The sequence below is a fragment of the Syngnathus typhle genome, linkage group LG12, assembly GCF_033458585.1.
Source record: "Syngnathus typhle isolate RoL2023-S1 ecotype Sweden linkage group LG12, RoL_Styp_1.0, whole genome shotgun sequence".
In the NCBI taxonomy this organism is placed as follows: domain Eukaryota; kingdom Metazoa; phylum Chordata; class Actinopteri; order Syngnathiformes; family Syngnathidae; genus Syngnathus; species Syngnathus typhle.
In genome coordinates, this window is record NC_083749.1 from 9617454 (window position 1) to 9641959 (window position 24506).

Consider the following 24506-nt stretch of genomic DNA (forward strand, 5'->3'; position numbering starts at 1 on the left):
CATGCAAGACTTTCAAAGCATTCTTACTAAGATCAATCTTGCGTTCTGAATGCCACCTGTTCTTGATAGAAAATGGACTTCAAACCTCTGTGGATACATGTGTCGTTGACACTTTGGGTATACACAAACCAGGCCATCCATAAAATATGATTTATTGGGATGAGGTGCTTGAAATTGTACTTCATTACTTTGTTGCCATCTACTGTCAGTCGTTGTTATTGTCTCCATTGGTTGGCCGCGTGTGGCAGGTAGCTGGCCAGTAGATGTTTTTTTTTCCATCTTGGCTGGCCGAGGGTTCCATTGTAAATTCTGTTGTTCCAGTACAACAATAGAGAAGCAACTGGATCTTTTGGACTGTTTTGGGGGAGCAGTCGTGAATAATACTATGTCATACACATGTGCAGGATTCACAGGAAAGATAATGTTGATAATCGTGGCCTGCACGGTGTTTGGTATGGAGGCTCACAATGCCCAATTTTCTTTGCATGTAAGTTAAATTATATAATTTATATAAATGGTGCACAATGTAGCCTTCTTTTTAAAAACAAATTGTTTTCCATACTATGAGATTTTTCTTATAAAAATGTATTGAGAGATTGGCAGTTCATGTAAACGATGCAGGAAAAAAATGCTTGTTGCCTATAAAATACTTTGGTGCATCCAAAATGCCAAGCCCTTTAGGGTGGTAGGAGATGAGATAATAAGATTATGCAAAGGGGGAAAAAAAAGGCCAAAAGATGGAGAGTGAGAAGGAACATAATGCTATGAATTATGGACAGTCAATTTTATGACTACAAATTGAATGCTGAGGGATCATGTCTATGAAAATGATTCAATTGCGATAGTGGAGGAATACATAGGATTTGTATTTTGTTTTAGTTAGTTAGTTTTTAGTGCATACTTTACAGTATTTTTCCATGTCCAAACTTGATGGGACAGTCCTGCCTGTCAAGGTTCCTCGGCTACTGTAGGCCCCTTTTAACCTCTCCCATAATGTGACGGGTTTGAAGCAAAGATGAGAAAAATGAGGACAGTGTGGTCACTCTGGCTATTTGTCCAGGCACCATTGATCTCTGCTCTAATCATAATAATTCACCCCCAAACAAAATGTATGTATTTAATGCCATGCTCACTTATTGGCCAGTCTACAATTTATTGATTCATCAAATAATTTGTCTTAAAATAGTAATATTATTGTCGTTTCCCCTAATATATGCATAAAAGGTTCAGAGCTGCTAATGGATTTGCATTTTAATAGGCCAACAAAGTAATTTTTAAATAAAAACAGCAGGCCTTAGTTTTTTCCCCCCGTTTTGCGTTTGAAGTCCTGCGGTTGTTGTGCAATTGCTTTGAAAGAGATCGAAGTGATTGGTCACTTTCAATAGAAGATCTCAGAGGGAGCGATCGAGCAAGATAGACGTCACAGGCTCGCAGCTTGCCGTTAGCCCATTTCGGACCTCACCGGACGTTGATTTATTATTTCGGGAGGCAAATTGAAGTATATTATAGAGAGAAGGTCGTTTCATTCCCGACAGCAGACCACGCGGTGCACTTTTCTTTCACATAACACAAAACAAACAGCCAGGGTGGAGGCAGGGCGAGCCGGCAAACGTAACATCTGTGACGTCAGCGCGTGTTCCGCCGGGTCTTGCCTCCGCACTTAGGCTGGGGGGCCACTGAGCGAGATCAATTGACTTGAACGTATCTGAATCCCGAGATCGCTAGTGTGTACTGATGGAGAAGAGGAGGTCGGACTGTCCAGCTCTGCCACCCGGCTGGAAGAAGGAAGAAGTGATCAGGAAGTCCGGTTTGAGCGCCGGCAAAAGCGACATCTATTACTACAGGTACACTAGACTGCCCTTCTTAAAGTATTGGTCAGTTATCAGCCACAGACAAAGTGTTGGGTCCCCATGACCTGCTATTACGAGTTAACATCTACTGTAAAGTCTCAGTCATCATAATGTTTCAAATTCTAAACAGTCCCAGCGGATGATGATGAGTCGTGTAACTATTGAACTATATTATTACTTGCCCCTTCTGGATCAACACGTGTCGAGTGTATTATGCACGTATATACGGTGTATTGCACCACTGCCCATCATGGTGTCATTGAATGACTGCATAAACTGTCCATATACACTACCCTGGTATTAGCGTCATACACTAACTAAGTGGAATACTTCCTGCTGCTGACATTTCGACCCAATTTTTGCCCATCTCATAAATGTTGCTCCAGCTTTATGGATTCCAAAAACTCTACTGCAATTATCCAGCAAGGTTTTATTTTAAACACAATTTACTATTTAGTGGTGTCAAATTCCTCGTGTATTACTAGCAAGTAAAAAGCAAAAAACAGCTGACCATTTTGTAGGTAAACTAAAGGTAATGTAGTTATAATTAGACATTATTTTTATAATTTATCCTAAAAGTAAATCTTGATACAAACACAAATTACATTTACCAAACAACGACAACATCATGGACAATAATGAATTCAAAGGAGAGCTGTGAAGAACAGCTGCGGTCACTTCCTGTCAGACTCAGCTCAGTTGAAAGCATCTGGGCTATGTCACTTCCTGTAACCTGAAGTAGCTCATGAGCTGTGTCTTGGCTTTGCTTTCAGTTTGGTTTGTAATATGACTCATCAGTTCCAGTCAGCAGGTTGACTTACTGGAAGAGCTGTGAAACTCAACCACAGCCCATGGTGTCGGCAGATTTTCTTCACGTTTTAGTGTTAAGATTACCTCTAGGGCTATTTTGTTTATTGAGAAGCTAAGTTTGTCCAAAAAAAAAGGAACTATGACATGAGGCAATATTTTAATACCTGTTGATTGGTTAGTTAAATTTGATGAATTAAAAAGAAAACATGCATGTTGTCATACATGGTGCAACAGTGTTCGAGTGCCTGGCATGTCTGCCTCTCAGTTTATAGGTTGGGGGGTCGAATTTGGGCCCGGGAATTCCTATGTGGCATGTGCACTGCCCATATTCTCCCTCTGCTTACGATTCTTGCTTCCTTCCCAGAACACAAGTTAGGTTAATTGTAAACTCTTAATTGGTCACCAAGTGACTGATTAATGTGAAGGGGATACTGCTTTGATGCTCAAATCTGTGAATTAATACATTTGTTCAAATTATTGTTTCAATGTTATTATTGTGATTATTAATAAGCATTTATGTGAAGATACTAATCCTGTTCATGATTTCTCTCACTTATTAGGTGTCCATAATGTACATAACTGGTGAGCCATCTGTAGAGCAGGTCCTTGGAGGCTACCTGGTAACTCCTGCTCCGAAATTGCCATTCATAAGAATTAGTATTTTTGTATGTCAATATCCATCCATTTTCTTTACCGCTTGTAAATGGATTGAATTTATATAGCGCTTTTTTTTATTTTTATCTATACCACATGGTGCCCAAAGACCTTTACAATGCCTCACATTCACCCATTCATACACCAATGGCAGGCTGCTGCCATGCAAGGCACCTGCCAGGTCCACACTTGAAACAAATTGGGTTTCACTGTTTTGGTCACCAGGGTTGAGGATTAGGGATTCATCGATACACATAGATTAATCGATCTAATGCTCTACGATTTATTGGCATCGATGCTAAATGTAAACATCGATTTATATCGCCGTGTTTGACCTCGGACATTAGACGCGACTTTATTTTGAAATCCAGTTCATTGTTGCTTGCTTCCTCTTTCCGGGAGCAGTGCGCGCCGCGGCGTTGTGTTGTGAGCAGAGCAGGCACGTGAAAGGGGAGTCGACAAGTAGTACGCGGCTCCTGGGCTGGTGCTATGGCTAGTGTCCAAAAAGACGAGGAAATTTGCTCCCCTTTAGGCTTCAAGTCATTCGTTTGGAAGCACTTTGGATTCCAAAGAAAAGATGGCTCAACGGACAAGACACGTGCAGTTTGTAAATCCTGCCATGCGGTGATCAAATATTCAGGGACCACAAATCTCGCCGCACATTTAAAGAAAAAACACGACATCAAAGTTCAGTGTTAAAATAAGCCCTTTGTATACTACAATACTCTTATAATTTCCTAAATAAAGAGTTTGCAGTACCTTGTTGATTTTGCATATGAATTGTTATAAATCAGGATATTGTTCTATATTTTTTATTTAAAAGAAAAAAAAAAGAGCACTATATCGTGATGTATCGTGAATGAATCACAGCAGATTAAGATATCGTCAAATATCGTATCGAGGTTCTTTGTATCAATATGATATCGTATCGTGGCAAAACCCGCGATTTACACCCCTATTGAGGATCGATTCCACAAGCTTTGAGTTGAGAGGCAAACACTCCCACTACCGCTGAGCCATGTTTGTCCCCATTGGGGTCACGGGCATGTTGGGGCCTATCCCAGCAGTTGTACACCCTGAACTGTATGCCAGCCAATTGAACACATCCACACTCATCTACAGGCAATTTGAAGAGCTCAATTGGCCTACCATGCATGTTTTTGAAACGTGGAAGGAAACCGGAGCACCCGGAGAAAACCCACGCAGGCTCAGGGAGAACATGCAAACTCCACAGGCAGGGCAAGAGCTGAAGCACGCTCTGAACTGTGAGGCGGACATCCTAACATGAGTCCACTGTGCCGCCTTGTATGTCAATATGTGATCTGATTTTTTTGTTCTTTAATAGAGTTCAGATGATTGAGGGTCTCTGGCATCTTTTACACAGAGATTCCACAAAAGTAGTGAGTCACAACAGAAGATGTGTCAACAGGCTACCTTTCCTTTATTTTTTTTGTTTGTATTTTTTTTTTTTTACACAGAACCCAGCGCAATTGAGGATTACAGCAACTCTTTGCTGAAAGCAGACGATTTATTGTGACGTCAGCGCAAGCTCTAGTGTGACTTATAAAATAGTGTTGGGACAGTGATTGTGCTTTAAACACAGCAAGGTGGGAAAAGGCAGTCCCATGCTTGAGCATTAGGATTTGTTTGGTCAGCCTTTCCAGCATTTGGCATTTATGTATAGGGCATTCTTCCAAATTCTCTTCTGAAGGGGGAAATGTTGGCAATGTGATGCGGTACCTCAATATGATGTCAATGCCTTTTTTTAAGGGACAAGCAGAAAAAGCCTTGAAGGCTGTGCATCTATTAATGTTACAGCTTTAGAATTTTTGCGTACAAATAATTCAGAAATTTGTGTCTAATATCCATTTTGTGAACCATTCAATTTCAGCAGTTCACCAGATCAAAGTTAACCCAGTACAATGTGTCCTTCTGACATTCTCCATTTTTCTATGTATTTAGTCCTACAGGGAAAAAGTTCCGGAGTAAACCTCAATTGTCCCGTTACCTTGGAAACAAAGTAGATTTGGCGTGTTTCGACTTCCGGACGGGGAAGATGATGCCTGGCAAACTGCAGAAGAACAAACAGAAACTCCGACATGACCAACTGAGCCTGGCAAAGGTAATTCGGATTGAGTTGGCTGTTGTGAGTGGTTCTATAGCTGCGTGTCACCAGATTATCAGATTAGCACTTTCTTAGTGCTGAACCAAACCATTTCATAGTACAATTCTCTGATCACACATGATCACACATCATTCTTACTCAACACACTAATGAAAAAACTGTGGTGGATAAATTTATCAACTGGTGTGACACGCACCTGCAGGAATGAAATAAAACTAAAACTGTAGAGAGGTGCTGCTTGATCTCAGAGCAGTTGGTGGCCAAAGGCTTTTGGATATCTATGGCCAGGACATCAAGCAGGTGAAAGGTCATGACTCGTCAATATTAAAAAGGCTGTGTGAAATGATATATCGTAATTTTCGGACTATAAATCGCGTTTTTTTTTCATAGTTTGGGTGGGGGGACGACTCATACTCAGGAGCGACTTATATACATATATATGTTTTTTTTTCACTTTTTTGGGCATTTTATGGCTGGTGCGATTTATACTCCGGTGCGATTTATAGTCCGAAAATTACGGTACCGTTTAAATCCACACACAGGAAATCGTTCAAAATTACATACAAGGCATTACACTTTTATCATGCTTTAAACCCTGTGTCTTAAAATGTGACACTGTTAATTCATGAATTTTTACTCATGAGCCTCATGCCAATAATAATTATTTTTATCACATCGGATCTATGTAATTGCCAAACGTGTCTCAGTGGACTAATAAAACTGCGTAAGGTTGCGCTCCAGCTGATTGATATAAAATCTGTCATGGTTTACATGGATTTTTATGTTCAGATTAGGATGAAACTGACCGAACAGGCTGAAAATGCCTTTTATATGTTCCTATTCTGATCTGCCGTTTAAATGCATCACTACTATAATCACAACAGCCATTTTATAGTCATGTGACCGTGAAATCTATTCTTGCACTGTATCCCAGTATTCCCGTTGATTACCATGACAGCTGCAGGCAGGAAGGAAGGAATGGCGAAATTCCTGCTTTACACAGCGCAGGTGTAAAAGTCTTGGCGCTGAAAGAGTTGTGAGGTGCTGTCAGAGTGTCCTTGAAGGGTGGCTCGCTTTGTTCAGCATGGTTGACAGCTTGGCATTCACACCCATTTGCCCCATGGTGTCAGATGGGTCAGGGATGATTACACTGTTCTTGCTAAAGTTTTTGGTTTTTGCTGTAGTTTTGTTTCAGTATTGGTGTAAATATACTTTATACAATTATAATAATGAATTTCTATTTCCAAATCGAGCCAAATCGACTGCCTTTAACTTAAAAGAGGTATCATATGCATTTCTTTTGTCCCCCATAATGAGGGTTTGTGTATAAAAGCTTCATTTCTCCAGGAATTTCTGGCTTGATCTCGTTCTGTCTCTTGTTCGTGTCAATTGTCCGGCACTATTTGCCTGGCGGATGGACATGCAGTCAACACACCACTTTTCTCCCCAGTGATCGTGTGTCTGGTTACATATCCCTCCACCCCAGCAAAGCGGTGCCGCACAACTTTTTTACTAACGAGTGTATTAGACATGATGGCACAGTATGAACTGGTTAGCACGTTCGCCTCACAGTTCAGAGGGTGCGGATTGGATTCCACCTCCGGCCCTCCCTGCTTGAAGTTTGCATGTTCTCCCCGTGCCTGCGTGGGTTTTCTCCAGGCACTCCGGTTTCCTCCCACTTCCCCAAAATATGCTTGGTAGGCTGATCGAGCACTCCAAATTACCTAAAGGTGTGAGTGCGGATGTTTGGTCGTCTCTGTCTTCCCTGCGATTGGCTGGCAACTGGTTCAGGGTGTCCCCCGCCTGCCCAATGAGTGCAGGCATAGGCTCTTGCATGCCCGTGACCCCTGTGGGGACAAGCGGTACAGCAATTTTATTTTTATTTTTTAAATGGATGTATGTATGTATTTCACAAAAATCAAGAAAAATCCATAGATATGTCGCATCGGACTACAAGCTGCAGGGTTCAAAGCTTGTGCAAAAAGTAGCGGCTTATAGTTTGGAAAAAAACGGTACACTCGTATAGGAGTTACAGTAACTATGTAAAACCATTGCTCAAAAGCAAATTGCCTTTACAGTTTAACAAGCGAAACAAATTGTCCAGGAATTAATTGTTTAAGTTCTAAACGATTGTCTTGGGGGTCATTCTACTTGCTTGAGAAGTTATTACACAAGGTCATAGAGCAGCCTTCCTGTCACTTTTTTCCGGTTCCAACTTTGATGTCAGGCATGTGTGCTGACATGCTTTTAAACACGTACGCTTCGGGTGTGTTTTGTGCACCACAGTGTGACTCTGTGTGTGTGTTTGTATTTGTACATGCACACACAGAAACAAAACATGAGCAATAAGGGAGTTGAAAACTTAAAAAACGGAAATGAGTGTTTCTGACACCCATCAAGATATGATTATATCTTATATTTTATATTTTATAGTTATAGTTTGCTTGGTAATCATGAACACTTTTCCCAATGGTGTAATTATCTAAGTCAATACAGATTCTCAACAATAAAAAATGTACCCTACTGAGAGGAGAGCCACGCATGGAATGCAATGACTTGCACAGTATATCATTCAGAACATATTCAGACCACATTAAGTTGTTTATACATGTGTTATATGTAACATATGACACCGCAGGAAAAAAAAAAAAAAAAGAAACATCAAACATGAACACTTAAATCATTGTTTTTATTCCAGGTATAACCTCAGCACTACTCCACTGTGCACTTAAGGATTTTTCCTTGCTCATTGGATGTTGAGCAAATCATCGATGTCCAGAAGTTAGTTTAACAAACTACATCAGGGGTACAGGTGCAGGGCTCCGAACTAAGTTGTACTTGGACCGCAGTGGCTACTAACCTGAAATTTTAGAAAATAGAAAATTTGGGGCTGTAAATTTTAAGTTAAATGTGCAAAGTGAATATTCATTGTATTGCTAATAAATGGGCTGTATTGTGGAGAAGAAATTTGTCTGCAACCCCTCCCCCTCCCAATATTACATTAAATAAAAAAATCTGCACATTTACTTGTCAATAATTTTAAGTTGATAAATTGATTTGCACTGTTAAATTTTAGAAGCAGAAAAAGAACAAACAAAAAAGCACAGAGGCTTTAAGGTGCCAAATTATTGATTTAATGATTAAATGTGTGTTTAGTTACTTAATGTAATTTCAGGATTATTTTATTGATAATGCAAAAGTAACAATAGGGCATATTTTTGTTTATTATACCTTGAGTGTTGGTTTATAGTCTTACTTATTGTTGATTTTATCCGATACTTGATGTGTAAATGTAGATGAGTGAGGATGGTAGAACCAAATAGATTTAAGAATAATAGTAATAATGTGCAAGTAAAGTAACACTCTCAGAGACGTCAACATTGCCTCATTTTCTGTAGGGAGGTAAGCCTGACCTGAACACGAGTTTGCCCATCAGACAGACGGCATCCATCTTTAAACAGCCTGTTACCAAGATTACAAATCACCCGGGAAACAAGGTAAAGACAGACCTACAGAGAGCGACTGAGCAGCCCAGACAGGTAAGAATGCACATATGAACTTATTCACTCACTCATTTTAAAAACCTGTTTAAGGGCATGTTTGAGTTTCTGCATGTGTTAACATGAATTAAAAAAAAGATTATTACTTTTTTATTGATTGCATGACTACCTGTATATGTTTCCTATTACTCATCCAGAATGTTATGTATGGAAACCCTAATAATCATCACATTACATAATTGCCCCTGCATTGAATTGTTATCATTTTATAGATAATATTTTGTCCTTCCTGAAAATTATCTGGTAAATAAAATAGCAAACAGTCCTGCAAATGAGAGGCAAAATTTGCTTGGTTCAATTTGTTTATTTGTCACTCCTGGGTGATGTTAACTGTAAAACTAACATACGGTAATGTCATAACACTTGAGCACACTTAAGTGCCCATTTCGTAATCAACCCGGTCTCCGTGTCTTTGCAGCTTTTTTGGGAGAGGAGGTTAACAGGTTTGCGATCATCAGATGTCTCACAGGAAGTGCTAAGAACAATGGAGCTGCCGAAAGTCCTACAGAGTCAGTTTACATCAACCTAAACCCAGTACAATGATTTTAGCCTCTGACCTTGGACCTTTCTGCCACTGCAGGTGTTGGTCTCAGCTCAAGTGATGACACTCTGCTGTCTGCAATTGCAAGTGCTCTCCACATGAGCTCTGCTCCTATCACAGGACAGACATCTGTTGCAGCCGAAAAGAACCCAGCAATCTGGCTGAACACGTCCCAGCCGCTTTGTAAAGCCTTCACTGTGACTGACGAGCAAATCCGGTAAGAGGCTCAATTTGAATGTTGCTATTACAGTGAACCCTCGTTTTTTGCGGGGGTTACGTTCCAAAAACAACGCGTGATAGGCGAAATACATGAAGTAGAGAAAATATCTTGTTACAAAGACTTTTATGAACCTTTATTTTATTTTTAAACACTGTTAAATTCTTTTTTTGTATTTTTAAAAACTTTTGTAAACATTTTAAAGTCAAACTGATTTTCAAACACATTCTCCCTTATTTAAATAAATAAGAAAATAAAGAAACTAAATAAGAGTAAATACATATATTGTTATAATATCCGCACAAGACTTTCATGAACCTTTATTATAGTTTCATACAGTTTATTTTTTTAAACATTCTATTGTATTTTTATACACTTTTGTAAACATTTTAAAGTCAAACTGACTTTCAGAAACATTTTTAGTTATTTAAATAAATAATCAAATAAATAAGAGTAAATATATTGTTACAATATCCAAACAGGACTTTTATCATTCTTTTATGAAGTGTAAACGTGTCCTCTTTGCTCTTGCGTGCTGGCCGGCTGACGCGCCCCCACGGTCCAGCGCGAGGGCATCCGCACAAAACCTTTATAATTTTATTTTTATACACTCTATTGTACTTTTAAATATGTTATTATATTTTAAAAAATTGTTTTAAATATTTTAAAGTGCAAAGGTGTCACGGCTCTGCTCTGCTCCTGTTGTGCTACCGGCTGCCGCGACCCCAGAGACCAGCGCAAGGGCATCCACACACGTTTATAATTTTATTTTTAAACACTTTATTATATTTTTAAACACTTTATTGTATCTTTAAATACTTTTTAAAAAGCTTTAAAAATCTTGCTATGCCCTTCTGCTTCGATGACACACGATGCGAGCTCTGCTCTCCTGGAGTCATTCCAGCCCTCCTTAAACTTTGTGTGAGCCCGTGTTGCATGTGGTTGCCCTGCCTCGTTCGTCACAAAATGAGTGCGAATCAGATATGCTGCCGATTCTGCTGATGCGAACGTGGAAGTGGAAGAGTGGATACGTAGCGCGACTGCGGGAGGCTGAGATAAAGCGTGGATAGAACTGCTCTTGTAAGCCAATCAACGGCAAGGATAGAGATCAACATATTCCCATTGGTCTCGTCTCCTCTACTGGCAAATAGTGTGCTGTAAAGTCATATGGGCAGACAAAGCCCGGCGCTCCAAGTGACGCCGCAAAAAGCCGCGATGCACCGAATATAGACGCAATATTTCTTTTCATAAAAACCCGCGATGAACTGAGGCCACGATAGGCGAACCGCGAAGTAGCGAGGGATTACTGTACTACGTTGGGGGCTTTTCATATGTGGATTAAAAGTGACATAGGCTTTACAGCTGTGTTTCCCAATGTTTATTTATCTTCGGCACATGCAGTATTTTTTTTAACTCCAAACAAATATCTCACAAAAAGCCAACTTCATAGAGAGTCTGGCTGCAGATCAGATTTTTTGCTTATTCTGCAGCCTAATGGAAGAGCATTTAATTGTTGTGCCTGTTTAATTGTTGCCGGCATATCCATCCATCCATTTTCTTCATGTGTTGCGAGACGGTGGAATCCTTTTTCGCACATCTGCCTCACAATATAGCTTGTAGATTTGATTTTAACTTTGGCCTTCCTGTGTGGAGTTTGCATGTTCTCCCTGTGCCTGTGTGGGTTTCCCCTAGTTAGTCCGATTTCCTCCCATTTTTCAAAGTCATGCATGGTCGGCCGATTGAGCACTCCAAATTGTCCGTAGGTATGAGCGTGGTGAATGGTTGTTCAGACTCAGAGTCAGAGTCAGCTTTATTGTCAATTCCTTCATGCAAAGACACACAAAGAAATCGAAATTACGTTTCCTCCATCCCACGGTGACGAGACAGAGTACACGAGTAACATACAAGTAAACAACGGGGGAGAGAGTTCAGGACCCCAACAGCCTGGAGATCACAAACTTCGCCAGAGGCGAGCAGTGCTTGCATCCCACCATTCGTCACGGATGTAGACGCACATTCCACCTCCTCGCGACGTTCCCCCTCGTACAATGGCCCGGTCCGCCCGATAGCACGCTAGCCGCTCCAGATGCACAGCAGTTACGCACTGTCCGGTTCATAGATCTCAGCAGGCATGTTGATGTCCAGCGATCGAACGTATGTGTGCCCTGCGATTCGCTGGAAACCCGTTCAGGGTGTCCCCCGCCTACTGCCTGAAGGCAGCTGGGTAGGCTCCCACACGCTCCAGCATGCCTGCGACCTGCGACCTGCATAAGGAGTGGTTCAGTGGTTCAGAAAATGGATGGATGGATATCCATAAAGGTTAGAGAGGAAAAAAAGGGTTTCCTCTGTGGAGTTTGTTCCTCACCGGAAACATATCCAACTTACTGCCGGGAATGAGGAACAAACTTTTAACAGAAATGGACGGAACATCCCATACTAGGGCGTCTGGTACTCTTGGCGCACCCCCAACAAAATTGGTCAGGGTACACAATAAAACGTCTTCTTAAAGTCAATAAAACACATGCTAACGGGTTGGCCATACCTCACATGCACTCTCGAGGACCATGCCGAGTGTAATGCTGGCCAGAAAAAAAAACACTCTGCTCCTTTTGAATCTGAGACTCCAATACCCTACAGACCGTCCTCTCCAGCAACCCTAAATACACCTAACCAGGGACGCTGAGGAGTGTGATCCCATGTACGTATTTGAAATACACCATCCGGTCCCCCTTCTTCTCCGCTCGGGTGCTATTTTTTTTATTTTATTTAATCCCATCCACCAGGGACATGTGGTCAGGGCATGCAGGGGAAGCAGCGTCCCAAAATGGGAAAAGAAAAACTTCACTTATATGTACAGTTAGACAGCACTGTGCACTAGACTTGCACTAGTCACGAAAATGGATTTCCAAGTCTTGACTTTCTGTCTTGGTGTATTTTTATTTCTGAAGAAATTAATGTAAATTTATGCCAAATGGCAAGTTGTAATGGTGCTTCTACATTCATTATTATAACAGCGCCATTTTATTTTGCGTTTTTGTTAGCTTTTTTGCTGGTAAAAATCCATATTCGATGCATTTATTCAGTAAAGGGCAATTATTATCTTCAATGTCAGCATTATACATTTACACATGTGGACAAAATTGTTGGTAGCCCTCGAGTAATGAAATAAAAACCCACATTGGTTTCCGAAGTAACTTGACTCTGACAAAAGTAGTTTTGTCCATGTGCATTTTTGCATACAGTAATCCCTTATTTATCGCGGATAATTGGTTCCAAAAACCACCCGTGAAAAGTGAAATCCGTGAAGTACGGTCACCAACAAGAGATACTGGGCAGGCTAGGGAGTTAGCGGAAAGATGCTAATTTGCGATCGTGCTAATACGCAAAAATGGACTTACAAGGAATGTAAACGAACATTTGGAGCAATACTATATTGTCCTAAAGGTTAGACACATGCTTCCTCGATTTAGAAGTTCTATTTGACTTTTAAATGTTTTTTTTAATTTGGAAAAAAAAAAATCCGCAATGTAGTGAAGCCGCAATAAACGAAACGCGAAGTAACGAGGGATCACTGTATTGTATTTTTGTGTATTTCGTGAACATGCTATATTTTTAAAGATGCAAAGTACTTCATCTTCCTCTTAACCTGATAAGGCAAGAATACTACAAGTAGGAAATTCATGGAAAGCAAGAGGAAATGTGCATCTTAAACTCGGACCATGTTGAACAGCTGGCTTTGTTTTCACCACATCATCAAACCACATGAAATAATCACAATTCTAAATCAGTATAACAATTAGTGCTCAAGTGAGCACATCCTGTGGTTAGGCCATTTTCTGTAACTCCCTTTTTAATCCCCGTGGATCCATCTGACTGTGTGCCATGTCCAAGTTGCTCCAATAACTGTGTCATTTTGTTGAGCAGGTTGTTTACTGTGGCTTGAGAGCCAACTGCCTGTTGTGGTTCAGAATCGTGCAGCGTGGGGTCAAATTAAAGCAGCAGTCAAAAGTGCAGCTAATTAGAGTTGTTTAAACACAAAACACAGTTGCTGATACAACATATGTGGAAACATCTCACATAACTTCAATGGGGATTGATTAGTTGAATATTGTAAAGGCATATTTATTCAAGCGGTCTTAAAATGTGAAAGCCTGACGGCAGGGGGCACTGTGGAGACACACTCGCTCTCACTGACAACTCCAAGTCAGTCCAGTAGAGAGGGAACAGCTGGTTAAAGCCATTACAGCAGACTTATTGGAATAGGTCTGTCTCCACTCCTCTCCGCTTTGTAACTTTTCACTAATTTCCTTCCCGTAATTTCTTTTGCCTATTATTTCCTGACCATTTGATGTATTCTGACCTCTGTACTTTCCTATTATCGCTTTATTTTCTTTCCTTTACGTAATTTGTTTCCCAAATCCTTTGTCTTCTCCATTTATAACCCCACTCATAATTTCAGTGCCACATATTACCTATATTTTATGTTTGTCTTCACAATGGCTTTGTTTTTTTCATCTTCATCACTCTTCCTATTTTCAACCCCTCCTCCTTCGGTCTCCTCTGATATCTCCTCAGTCCCTCCAGCATTTATGCCTCCTGTGCTCCCCTTTTTCTTATCTCTTTCCTCCATTAATTTCCAATTCTCTCCCTCTCCCCCCCTCTCCCTCCCTCTGAATGTGCTTGTCATCCTAAATCGTTCTCATTCCTTTTCCCTCTTCCCTGCCCTGCTCTTCTTACTCTGCCTGTGGACAGATACTCGTTCAAATTGTTTAGACCAAATTGTCCAGGGAATGGTTAAGTTTCTACTCCATTTGTTTTTCACCTTTTACAGCCCCAAGATATTCTCCAGGACTAGTTCCATCCTTACTTACAATTGTAGAAAACTTTGAATGGGTTTTTCAAAGTTATTTAAAAATGTAGTTTATTACAATAAATAAAAATGTTTCATCGGTGACAGAAAACACAGTAACCAAATATTTATCGTCAGGCTAGCGAAAGGAAAATACTGAATTGCAGGTTACTACATTGAACAATGGCTAAACAGTGAGCACAACAAGCAGATAAAACATAAATTACAAAATAAAAGACTCAATCAAGAACTGCGTGTAGACGAAAGTAAGCGATGCGATAATCCAGTGTCTTCCTTCTTCTGCTGCAACTCTGAATCACACTGATTGATATTGACACCACGTGTGATGCAGGTTGCTTTGCCTACCAATGCTTACCAAGGAGATTGTGGAAAAACAATGACGTGCAGGAAGTGAAAAAAACCCAATTTGATTTAGCTACAAGTGTCAAGCAAACAAACCTCCAGGTATTTGTTTGTTTGTCAGAGAAGAGCAGTGAGAATATAGCAAAGATGCTGCCCATAGCTGCGGTCAAAGGTCATTTTCTGTAGGGTTTTAATTTTTAAGAATCTCAATGCTCCTCCATTTTATCTGTGCTCCTCCATGTCTAGTTTTAAACCTGTTGTATTTGCTGATAATCTGAAACAAAAGGGAGGTTTTTTTTTGTTTTTGTTTATTTTGGCTATTACATTGTCACCATTCATCACAATTTCATTTCATGCACTGTGTTTACATGACTTGCCAAAATGGGCAATTTTGCGTATCTAGTCCCGCCCTGATTTCAACCAGCAATTTTCATGATCACTCCATAATTTCACTTTGCTACCACAAAAAAAGTACAAGAGTGACATTCTAAGTTGTATACAGCAACTACATAGTCCTTCATTTATTTTTTATTTTTTTTGTCCAAGTGTCTGAATAATCAGGATTCTTGAAAGTTCATGATCTGCATATTTCAGAGTTCATAATAATACAAGTTTCTGGTATTGCAACAAAATCTAGGGCATTGCTTGGAATGTTAAGACATAATATAAGCAATATATAATAATATATTAGCAATAAACTCTTAACTGTTTTTAGGGTTAGATATATATTATGAGATATTATATGAATTCCACTTATCTATATTTATGTTGAAAATGTAGGGAGCAGGAGCTGAAGGTGCAGCAAGCAAGGAGGAGTCTGGAGGAGGCACTAATGGCAAACAGCTTGGCACGGGCTGCTGAAAACAGCAAACAGATGTCGGAAGAAAAAGCGACTTAAAGTCAACAAACAAGAAAATAGACAGGTAAACGAACCGGTCCGCACCTTCCATAATCCATATTTATTATAATCATTGGCATCCTCAATCAAGCTGTTTTCTTTAGCTTCTTACAAATTCACTTTTTTCCCAAAATAATATAGGACCATTTTTTTCAAAGAGAAAAATACAACGTTTAAACCAAACTCATTTATTTCGTGAAAAAAAGAATTACCGCATGAAAAAATATTTACATCATGTGTGACACAATTATTCTAGATGTTAACACCCTTTGCCAACAAAACAGCACTTAAGCTTCTCCTATAATATTTGACAAGATGGGAGAAGACAAAAGAGGCATCTTTGACCATTCCTCTTTGCACAATCTCTCTGAAGCAGATGCTCAAGTCTGGTCCTCAAGAGCCCCTAGCCAGCCTGTATTAAGTTTATCCCTACCCCAGCACACCTGATAAATGATCACCTCACGATCCTGATCATTTGAATAAGATGTGTTACAGTGACAGTAACACATTGTTACAGACCACGATTTTCATAGCCATTTTTATTCTTCGTACACTTTCAGTATAAGATCAGCTATTACTGAAGTTTGCCAGTGGATTCTTTGCACCATAGAAATTGTTGTTTTGTACAAAAAAAACATTTTTAACCCAAATTTTGTTGTTCGTAACCCGTAATTTTTAAGAGTATATGTGATCCAAAAACCACAAAACCACACATAAACAACTGCGCACTTGTTAGTTAGTATGTTTCCTGCAACCTGGTTAATCTATGATTTTTATTTTTCTCCTAATTGAAGTACCGTATTTTCCGGACTATAAGGCGCACCTAAAAACCTAAAATTTTCTCAAAAGCCTACAGTGCGCCTTATAGTCCAGTGCGCCTTATATATGGACCAAATTCCTAAATTTAAACTGGCCCAAAGCATTGTGTCATGAAATCAATCATAAGTGGTCCACTGAAGACTATGAATCATGAATCAAAAAGACTATGGATCATTATTTTGTGATTATAAAGTAATTTGTTGCGTCTGAAGTTGGAATAAAAAAGATAAAATGGAGAATGATTTGATTTGGATTGAAAATCTGACATGATGCATTAATGGTGCGCCTTATAGTCCGGTGCGCCTTATATAAGTACAAAGTTTTAAAATGGGCCATTCATTGAAGGTGCGCCTTATAGTCCGGAAAATACGGTAATTAAAATCAATTGACGTGTGATATTGTCGACAGAAATTGTGTGTGGCTGTGTCTGTCTGTGTGCGTGCATGTCTCTGATGTTTACCCTAAAAGCCGACAGATAAGAAGGAGTTTTAAAAGCACATTTGTTTTCCGCGGAGGGAAAATAGTCGATTAATGCAGATTTATGCAGATTGGCTGGTTGGAATTCGATTGGGCCGAAGAGCCGCTGAGAGTCGAGGAGTGATTACTAATGGGTGTTTATAACTGGACCAGAGTGGGCAGTGACCAGCTAATGTGTGTCTCCAGCGTTGTGTAACAAGAGTTTTAAATCTTGGCTGTAATCACACATTGTTTGTATCCCGTTGCTAAAAGTCTGCTTGTTGCTTTCTGCTCTTTTACAATATTACAATTATTACCATCTGTAATGATTCATAATGATGTGCTCTTGGATAAAAGTAGGTAGCCACGGCACCGTAGCACTATGTACACTAACCCTAATTAAGATATCAGTAGGAATAGCAATTAAATAGTTGAGTTCTGGACTAAATGTGTTTTTTTTTCCATCTAATATGAACAAACGTAAAACTCATCTTTATTAATAAAACATTTTAACAACTGTGGCTGTAACAAAGTATTTTCCAAAACCTTAATTAACTAAATGAAATATATTTTTCTAAATAAAATGTACAAGATCTCCCTTTGCATGGGTATTTAACAAACAGGAGTTGCAGACTTTTATTCCCTCTTTTTGCACATGTTCTGTGAAGCAGTTGGTGCATCAGAGAGAGGAGGAATAAGATACAAGTCTCCAAGGACGAGTATACAGGCGCTGAGATCGCAGATGTGGATGGCCGGGACAGCACAACTGTAATCTCACTATCACAGCATGACATCCCTTCACGTTTTGAGTTTGAAAGTAAACAACAAATGTAGTTTTCTAACACCTGATAATTTGTCCAATTTTCCTGTCGCGGCGCTCTTGCTTCACTTCATTTGTAGCACTGATTCTCCATCCTCTCTACTCTCCTTAGGAATTATTTTGACTCCACATTGGGGTTGAAGCTCCTCGCCATCCTAGAATTATCGACCAATGGCAAAAGTAGAGCTTTTGTAAACATGCTGCTGTTGAATGGCACATACAAGCGTTGATACGCTCACAAATTAATGAGAACGTTAATGACGTAACAAGATGCCAACTCACAGGTGCCGTCTTTCATCTAAAATTATTCTATATTTATTTTCGAAAAATCGTATTCTGCTGTATAATAATCGCTCATAAATCATGGGATCGTGTTCATGATTCAAGTTTTATTTGAGTTATAAATATTGCAAAGTTTTAAGTATGATGCAAAACAAGTCAAATTAAAATAATATGATGCTTCTCATATTTACTTGGTTTTCAATTTAGCTGCCAAGTGCAAAAACGTTTTTATTTTAAAATGATTTATCAAGTGCAGATCATTCAAATTAAATGTCTTTCATGACATACAAATTTTCAGGATGTTTTTCCTTGTAGTTTAATTAAAAACAACGCAGATACATGTTGTTTATTATCTTTTACATTGTATTTATTATCTGGGTATGAGCCCCAATTTTATTGAAATTTTAAAACTACATTTTTGCTACACCTAAGTACCATTGTGTCTGATAAAAAAAAAAAAAAAAGTAGAAGTAAAGTCTTAACACACTTAACTCTACACTTAACATTCATTCATGGGTTTTTCATTAAATAGTGGTACGCTGAAGAGAATAAAGCTATTTAATCTTTTCTTTTGACTCTGGGGAAAATGGATTGTGGAAGTTTTCACTATGCTTGAATTCTCTTTAAAATGTGCCGGCTGGCTTTTTATCTGATCGAGACTGAGATGCCCGCTGCTGACTTGGAAAAGACTGAGACGCTTTTGATAGGAAAACAGTGTCGGATATTCACGCTTAGTGCGTTTGTGTGAGAGGGAGATTATTTGCTTTATATCTTGTAATTTCCAAAAGAAGCTGATTCAGACTCCTGCGGCATTTTTCAGCTCACAGTAATTAGTGGTTGTTGAGAAGAGGAATTATCTCCTTCAAAAGCCTCTCATAACGCTGATAACTACTGAGTGCATGTCTGCTGTCAGTCATCTGAATTGCCTCGATTGAGCAGCAGATTATCAAGGTTTTGTAATTATTAGGAAGTAATTAAGACTGAGCTGGGGATTGTTGGTCTTAAGTTTGAAATTATTGAAACGCGGGGCCATGAAATTATTGTGCTGCAGCGATAATGGAATATTACTAAAGAAAAACAATGGAGCATTATAACAGAACAATGATGTAGGTTTAGTGGATGCCACAGCTCTCATTGAGAAGAAAAATAATCATCACAAATAAGAAATACAAAAATACTTGCAAAGTCAACACCAGCATGCATTGGATCAGTGTGAAATGTTAGAAACGGTGACTGAAACATAATAGAGAGAGAGAGAGAGAGAGAGAGAGAGAGAGAGAGAGAGAGAGAGAGAGAGAGAGAGAGAGAGAGAGAGAGAGAGAGAGAGAGAGAGAGAGAGAGAGAGAGAGAGGGAGAGAGGGAGAGAGGGAGAGAGGGAGAGAGAGAGAGAGGGAGAGAGGGAGAGAGGGAGAGAGAGAGAGAGAGAGAGAGAGAGAGAGAGAGAGAGAGAGAGAGAGAGAGAGAGAGAGAGAGAGAGAGAATTCAAAGTCAGCTCGATGAGGTACTCACACTCGAATGGGCGTTTTAAATTTAGAGATTCGGCTTGACAGAAAATTATTTGACATGGCACCAAACAGAAAGAAGATGATTTTTATATTTCTAAAGATACCACAGAGCCAAGCAGTTGGAATTATAGCCCAACCATCATTGTTAATGCACTTATAGGGAGAAGGTGTCAGAAGGTTAATGGGGAAGCTAATGGTTAGCGTGAAGGCTCTCCACATTTGTTTTAATTTTCTTTCCCTTAGAAGCTAATGTTTATTGTTCTGCAACATCTCTCTAGACTGTCAGTGCTGAGTGTTTTCATTAGGATGGTTTTAAGCATCTGAAGGAGTCATTTTGGTCTGAGTGGAGTGTTAAAAGTAGAGAGAAGAGTTATATTCTGAAGCAAAAACAAGGTTCATCGAACATTTACCTTTTGGTGTTAATGGAGGTGTCGTGCCGGCTCAACGCCGGTCATGAATACAGAGCCCATAACATTTGTTTTGCTTGTATTTAAGAAAAAAAACACACAATCGTATACTCAACAGAAATACAACGCTATACAAATGGTGAGAACTAAAGAATGCCATAGAGACAAAAAAAATTCTGGATTTGATATTTGTATGTCAACCTGTTCCACATATTTGCATTCTGCAGCTCTGCACAAAACCACAAGATCTCTTGTTCTTGTTGTGTCATTACATGATAAAAAATATTTCAGGTATTTATTTATGTGTGCACTAGCGGTAACATTTATGAAAGAAATACTAAGTATTTTCATACAATGAATGATTTATTTTAATGATCTCAAAGAGTGTTTACTACAGATCACAAAAATGCTAAATTATGTGAAGTAAATGGTCTTTTTAAATGAAGTCTTAAATTTTAATGATTGATTGATTGTAGTACACACAATAAGTCCAATCTATGTCTCTCTCTACAGGGTTCCTCTGTTCACCAGCCTCAGGTTTATCATTCTCTTCATCTGGACCGAAACAACAAACCGACACAATTCGTGCAGCGTGCCTCTTCAAACAAGTCTTTCCCCTGTGTGACATCAGACCGGATATAAAAAGCCTCTCTCTCATTAACATGAAAACAAGTAACAGTAACTATTGTAGCAACAGAGAGTACTCTGCTAAAAGAGGAAAAAGAGCAAGCCTCTGATCAAAACGTTCCGTGAACTTTTAAATAAGCTCTTATTGTGTGTCCGTTTCAAACTTATGATAAGTACTTTTAAAATGAGCATCACCCTCATATTAGAAGATAACAGGTTGCAAACTGCTGGACGGCCTTTGCTAACTGCTTAATTTACTCTTCCTGTGCTCTCTGATGATTTTTGATGTCGAAATTTTGTTCAGATTCAGGGTTTTTCATTGAGTAATGAATTTACATGAATATGAAAATGAAAATTTATTTAATGCAAATTTTATACCTTGACAGAACAGTCATGTACATTTTTCAGACTGCCGTAAATAAATGATTATATTCGCAAATGTTTTGTCGGTGACTGACTCTTGCCAGTTTGTTTCCTCTCAACCCTTTACATCCTGATGAGATCTCTTAACGTTCAAGGCCCCACCCATTTTTCACATTTTGTCAACAAAGCTTTCTGAGTAAAACATGGACAGGGTAGATAGCGGCCCGTCTACTGAACAAAAAGAAGGCATGAAATTAATTATTTCATCTTTTATTCAGAAGCTAAATTTAGGGGCTCATCTCAAGTGTCTTAATTGAAACATTCCTAATCTCTATACCAGGGGTGTCAAACTTATTTTGTTGTGGGCCGCATCACAGTCATGGTTTTCTTCGAAGGGTCATTGAAATTGCCAACCCAAATAAATGTCTGAATGTCTCAAATTATATATAGTGTACGGTACTCAACAAACTAGTGAATGACTAAATGAATAACTAGTTTTCAAAACAGAGACTAAGAAAAACTTCACATTTTAAAAATATGAATGGTAATAAAAATTGCTAGCAATAGAACTATTTTTTAAAAGTGAAAACAATTAGTAATTTTAATATTGACATATGAATTTGATGCACAATTTGTCTTCGTGGGCCATATAAAATGCTGTGGTGGGCCGTATGCGGCCCGCGGGCCTTGAGTTTGACACAGGTGCTCTACACCCTTCAAAACACTGGCCCTGACCCGGAAGTTATTGTCATGTGGCCATATTAAGAAGCATTTCGAGGAGGTTTTATTAAATCAACAGACGTTTGATGTTAGTTTATTTTTGTCATCTGCTATAAACATCAGAAGATGTAAACATTCAGATGTTTATAGGCAATAATTGTATACTTTGTACGGTCAATATGTTGCATTTTTGCTGAGCAGAGGTATTCACACACCTCATGATTGGGAGATTACGAGCCATTTTATAATAACACATAATGTCAGGACCAGTGCTTTGGAATAGACGGATGTAAAATCACCACACTTTGTGGGCAGCGGATGACAGATAAAACGTGAACAGAATCTAGAAGAAGAGCTCACTTGTAAAAATCAGAGCATCGAACGAGAGATGCTTATTGGATGATCTACAGTGCATTGTAATTTCTATCTGAATATTTTTTGTACGACTTGATCTTTGCTTTTTTTTCCACTCATTCTTGGCGTGATCGTTTGACTCCTCACATGAGTATCGACAGAAGAACTGGGAAAACAATTTGGTGGAAGTCTTCTAGCAACCCCACTGTCTTGCGCTGTTGGAATTTTTTTGTCCTTGGCTAAAAGCAGGCAAGTGGCTTATAGTTTGCACGGCAAAATGTTTGGTATGCAAATCTTCAGACACAACACTTTTAATATTTTGTCAGTACGCACATGCATCTGTGCACTACTTATGTGTTTCTCTGATCGTGTAGTAGTGGATTCCCCAGTAGTCTGGGCCTACCCTATGGTCTTCTAATTCTCTTTTTTTAAAAGAATGTTTGAAGTATGAATAATTTATTGCTTTTATCAAGGTTTATTTAAATAAAGTCGCATATCTGCATAACAGTGGAGGTAAGGAATGTTTTCTAATATTGCATGGCATGTAGAGACTGAGCAATACCAGACCAATCCCAGACCAAGCAATTGTATTAAACACAGACTGAGCCAAAGAACCTGCCAGCTTCACTCACATTTGCATGTGCTAATGACACCGTGATGACATTTTAAATTCCTGCTTCATTGACCGTGTGGCTTTGCAGACTATTGAGCAATTGTTTCAGGGCTCAATGACCAGCTACTTGCACCTTGCGAAATGGACCCATTTGACTTTTCTACTTTGAATAACTTCTTTTCTGTGACATTTTTTTAAAATATACAACAGCACAAAGCGCCAACAACGACAATTTAAAAAGAAAATTAACATTGATAAATCCATTCATTTTTTTAGGGTCACGTGAGATAATCTGAGTTATTAGGGTGACATGACCACTGTTAACCACTATTACTGTAGTGTTTTTTTTTGGTGTGCATTCTCACCTTATTATCCCAGTGGAATCCATGTGGTAACTCAACAAAGGTAACCAAACATGAAAAAAAGCACTGTGAATTCTCTATGGATGCACTGTGTAACATAATCGTCTATAATGTAGATATGTAACATAATGACACGTTAATCATAGTTGGATGTGGTTTTCGTAGCATTTTTTCTCTTTATTTACAATTCCAATATTCTACATTCACTTACTGCAATATTTTCAGATTCCTCTTCATAAAAGCTTCCATTTCATCTCTAACCTTTTGTCAAGAGATGGAAAGTAACAAAACACAAAGGTGAGGTGGGCGTTTTACTATACAGTAATCCCTCGCTACACCGCGGTTTCACTACATCGCAATTTTTTTTCAAAATTAAAAAAATATTAAAACTCAAAATAAAACTTTTAAATTGAGGAATTATGGGACGAAAGTGGCCCACACGCCAGCAGAAGGCAGGGCGTGCCCACACAATTGCAACGCGTACATTTGTACCTTTTTATTAAAAAAATGTTATAATAATAAGAGTTCACATATTTAGTCTTGTACCTTTTTATAGATTTTTTTTATAATAATAAAAGAGTTCTAAAAACATATTTACACAATGTATACGTGTACCTTGTTATAAAAAAAATAAAATAATAAAAGCTGTTCTAAAACATATTTACAGTATGTGATAAGAATTAGCCATGTTATTTATGTTATTCAGCCGTGCTTTGATATGAGGTAGGGTGCTTTATTTTGAAGCCCGTTTTCAGGCGATACCACTTCCTGTTTCACGTTCGTGCGCATACGTTAAGGTGGTCGTTGACGATGTAAGTGGCTCGCCTAAGAAGAAAAATGAGCGATCACATTTGTCTAACCTTTAGGACATTGTAGTATTGCTCCAAATGTTGGTTTACATTCCTTTAGAGGTCCGTTTTTGCGTGTTAGCAGGATTGCAAATTAGCATCTTCCCGCTAACTCGTTAGCCTGGCCAGTACTTCTTGTTAACATGTTACACGCACACACGTATAATATTTATATTTTCAATATTTATACAAATTTTCTGTATGTTATTTATACTATTAATGTATTATTTACATGTTTGAAACAATTATTTAATGTTCTAATAATAAAATATGCACTTAAATGGTTTCATATACATTTATTGACACACAAATACAGATGAGCGGGTGACCCTACTTCGCGGATTTCACTTATCGTGGGTGGTTGTTGGAACCAATTATCCGCGACAAACGAGGGATTACTGTAGTCCAATCCATCATTAGAGTTCATCCACACCCTAAGTAACCATCCATCATCATCAGTCCG

General features: G+C 38.8%; 1 protein-coding gene across 7 annotated transcripts; it reads left to right on the forward strand.

Moving 5' to 3' along the window:
* The first annotated feature begins 1392 nt into the window (after positions 1-1392).
* mbd2 (methyl-CpG binding domain protein 2) lies at positions 1393-21222 on the forward strand. Of its 7 annotated transcripts, XR_009716406.1 has the most exons (9): positions 1393-1844; positions 5277-5436; positions 8838-8978; positions 9418-9508; positions 9580-9757; positions 15750-15892; positions 17814-17959; positions 18075-18246; positions 20670-21222. XR_009716406.1 is itself a non-coding variant. In XM_061293486.1 (7 exons), exons 1-6 carry the CDS (start codon positions 1735-1737, stop codon positions 15865-15867), a joined length of 798 nt encoding a protein of 265 aa, XP_061149470.1. In that variant the 5' UTR covers positions 1393-1734; the 3' UTR covers positions 15868-15892; positions 20670-21222. The 7 variants fall into 7 exon arrangements, 2 of the variants coding, with proteins under 2 accessions (XP_061149470.1, XP_061149472.1); XR_009716404.1 differs by lacking the exon at positions 18075-18246 and having other exon boundaries at positions 17811-17959; XR_009716407.1 differs by lacking the exon at positions 18075-18246 and having other exon boundaries at positions 17811-17910.
* Positions 21223-24506: the final 3284 nt, after the last annotated feature.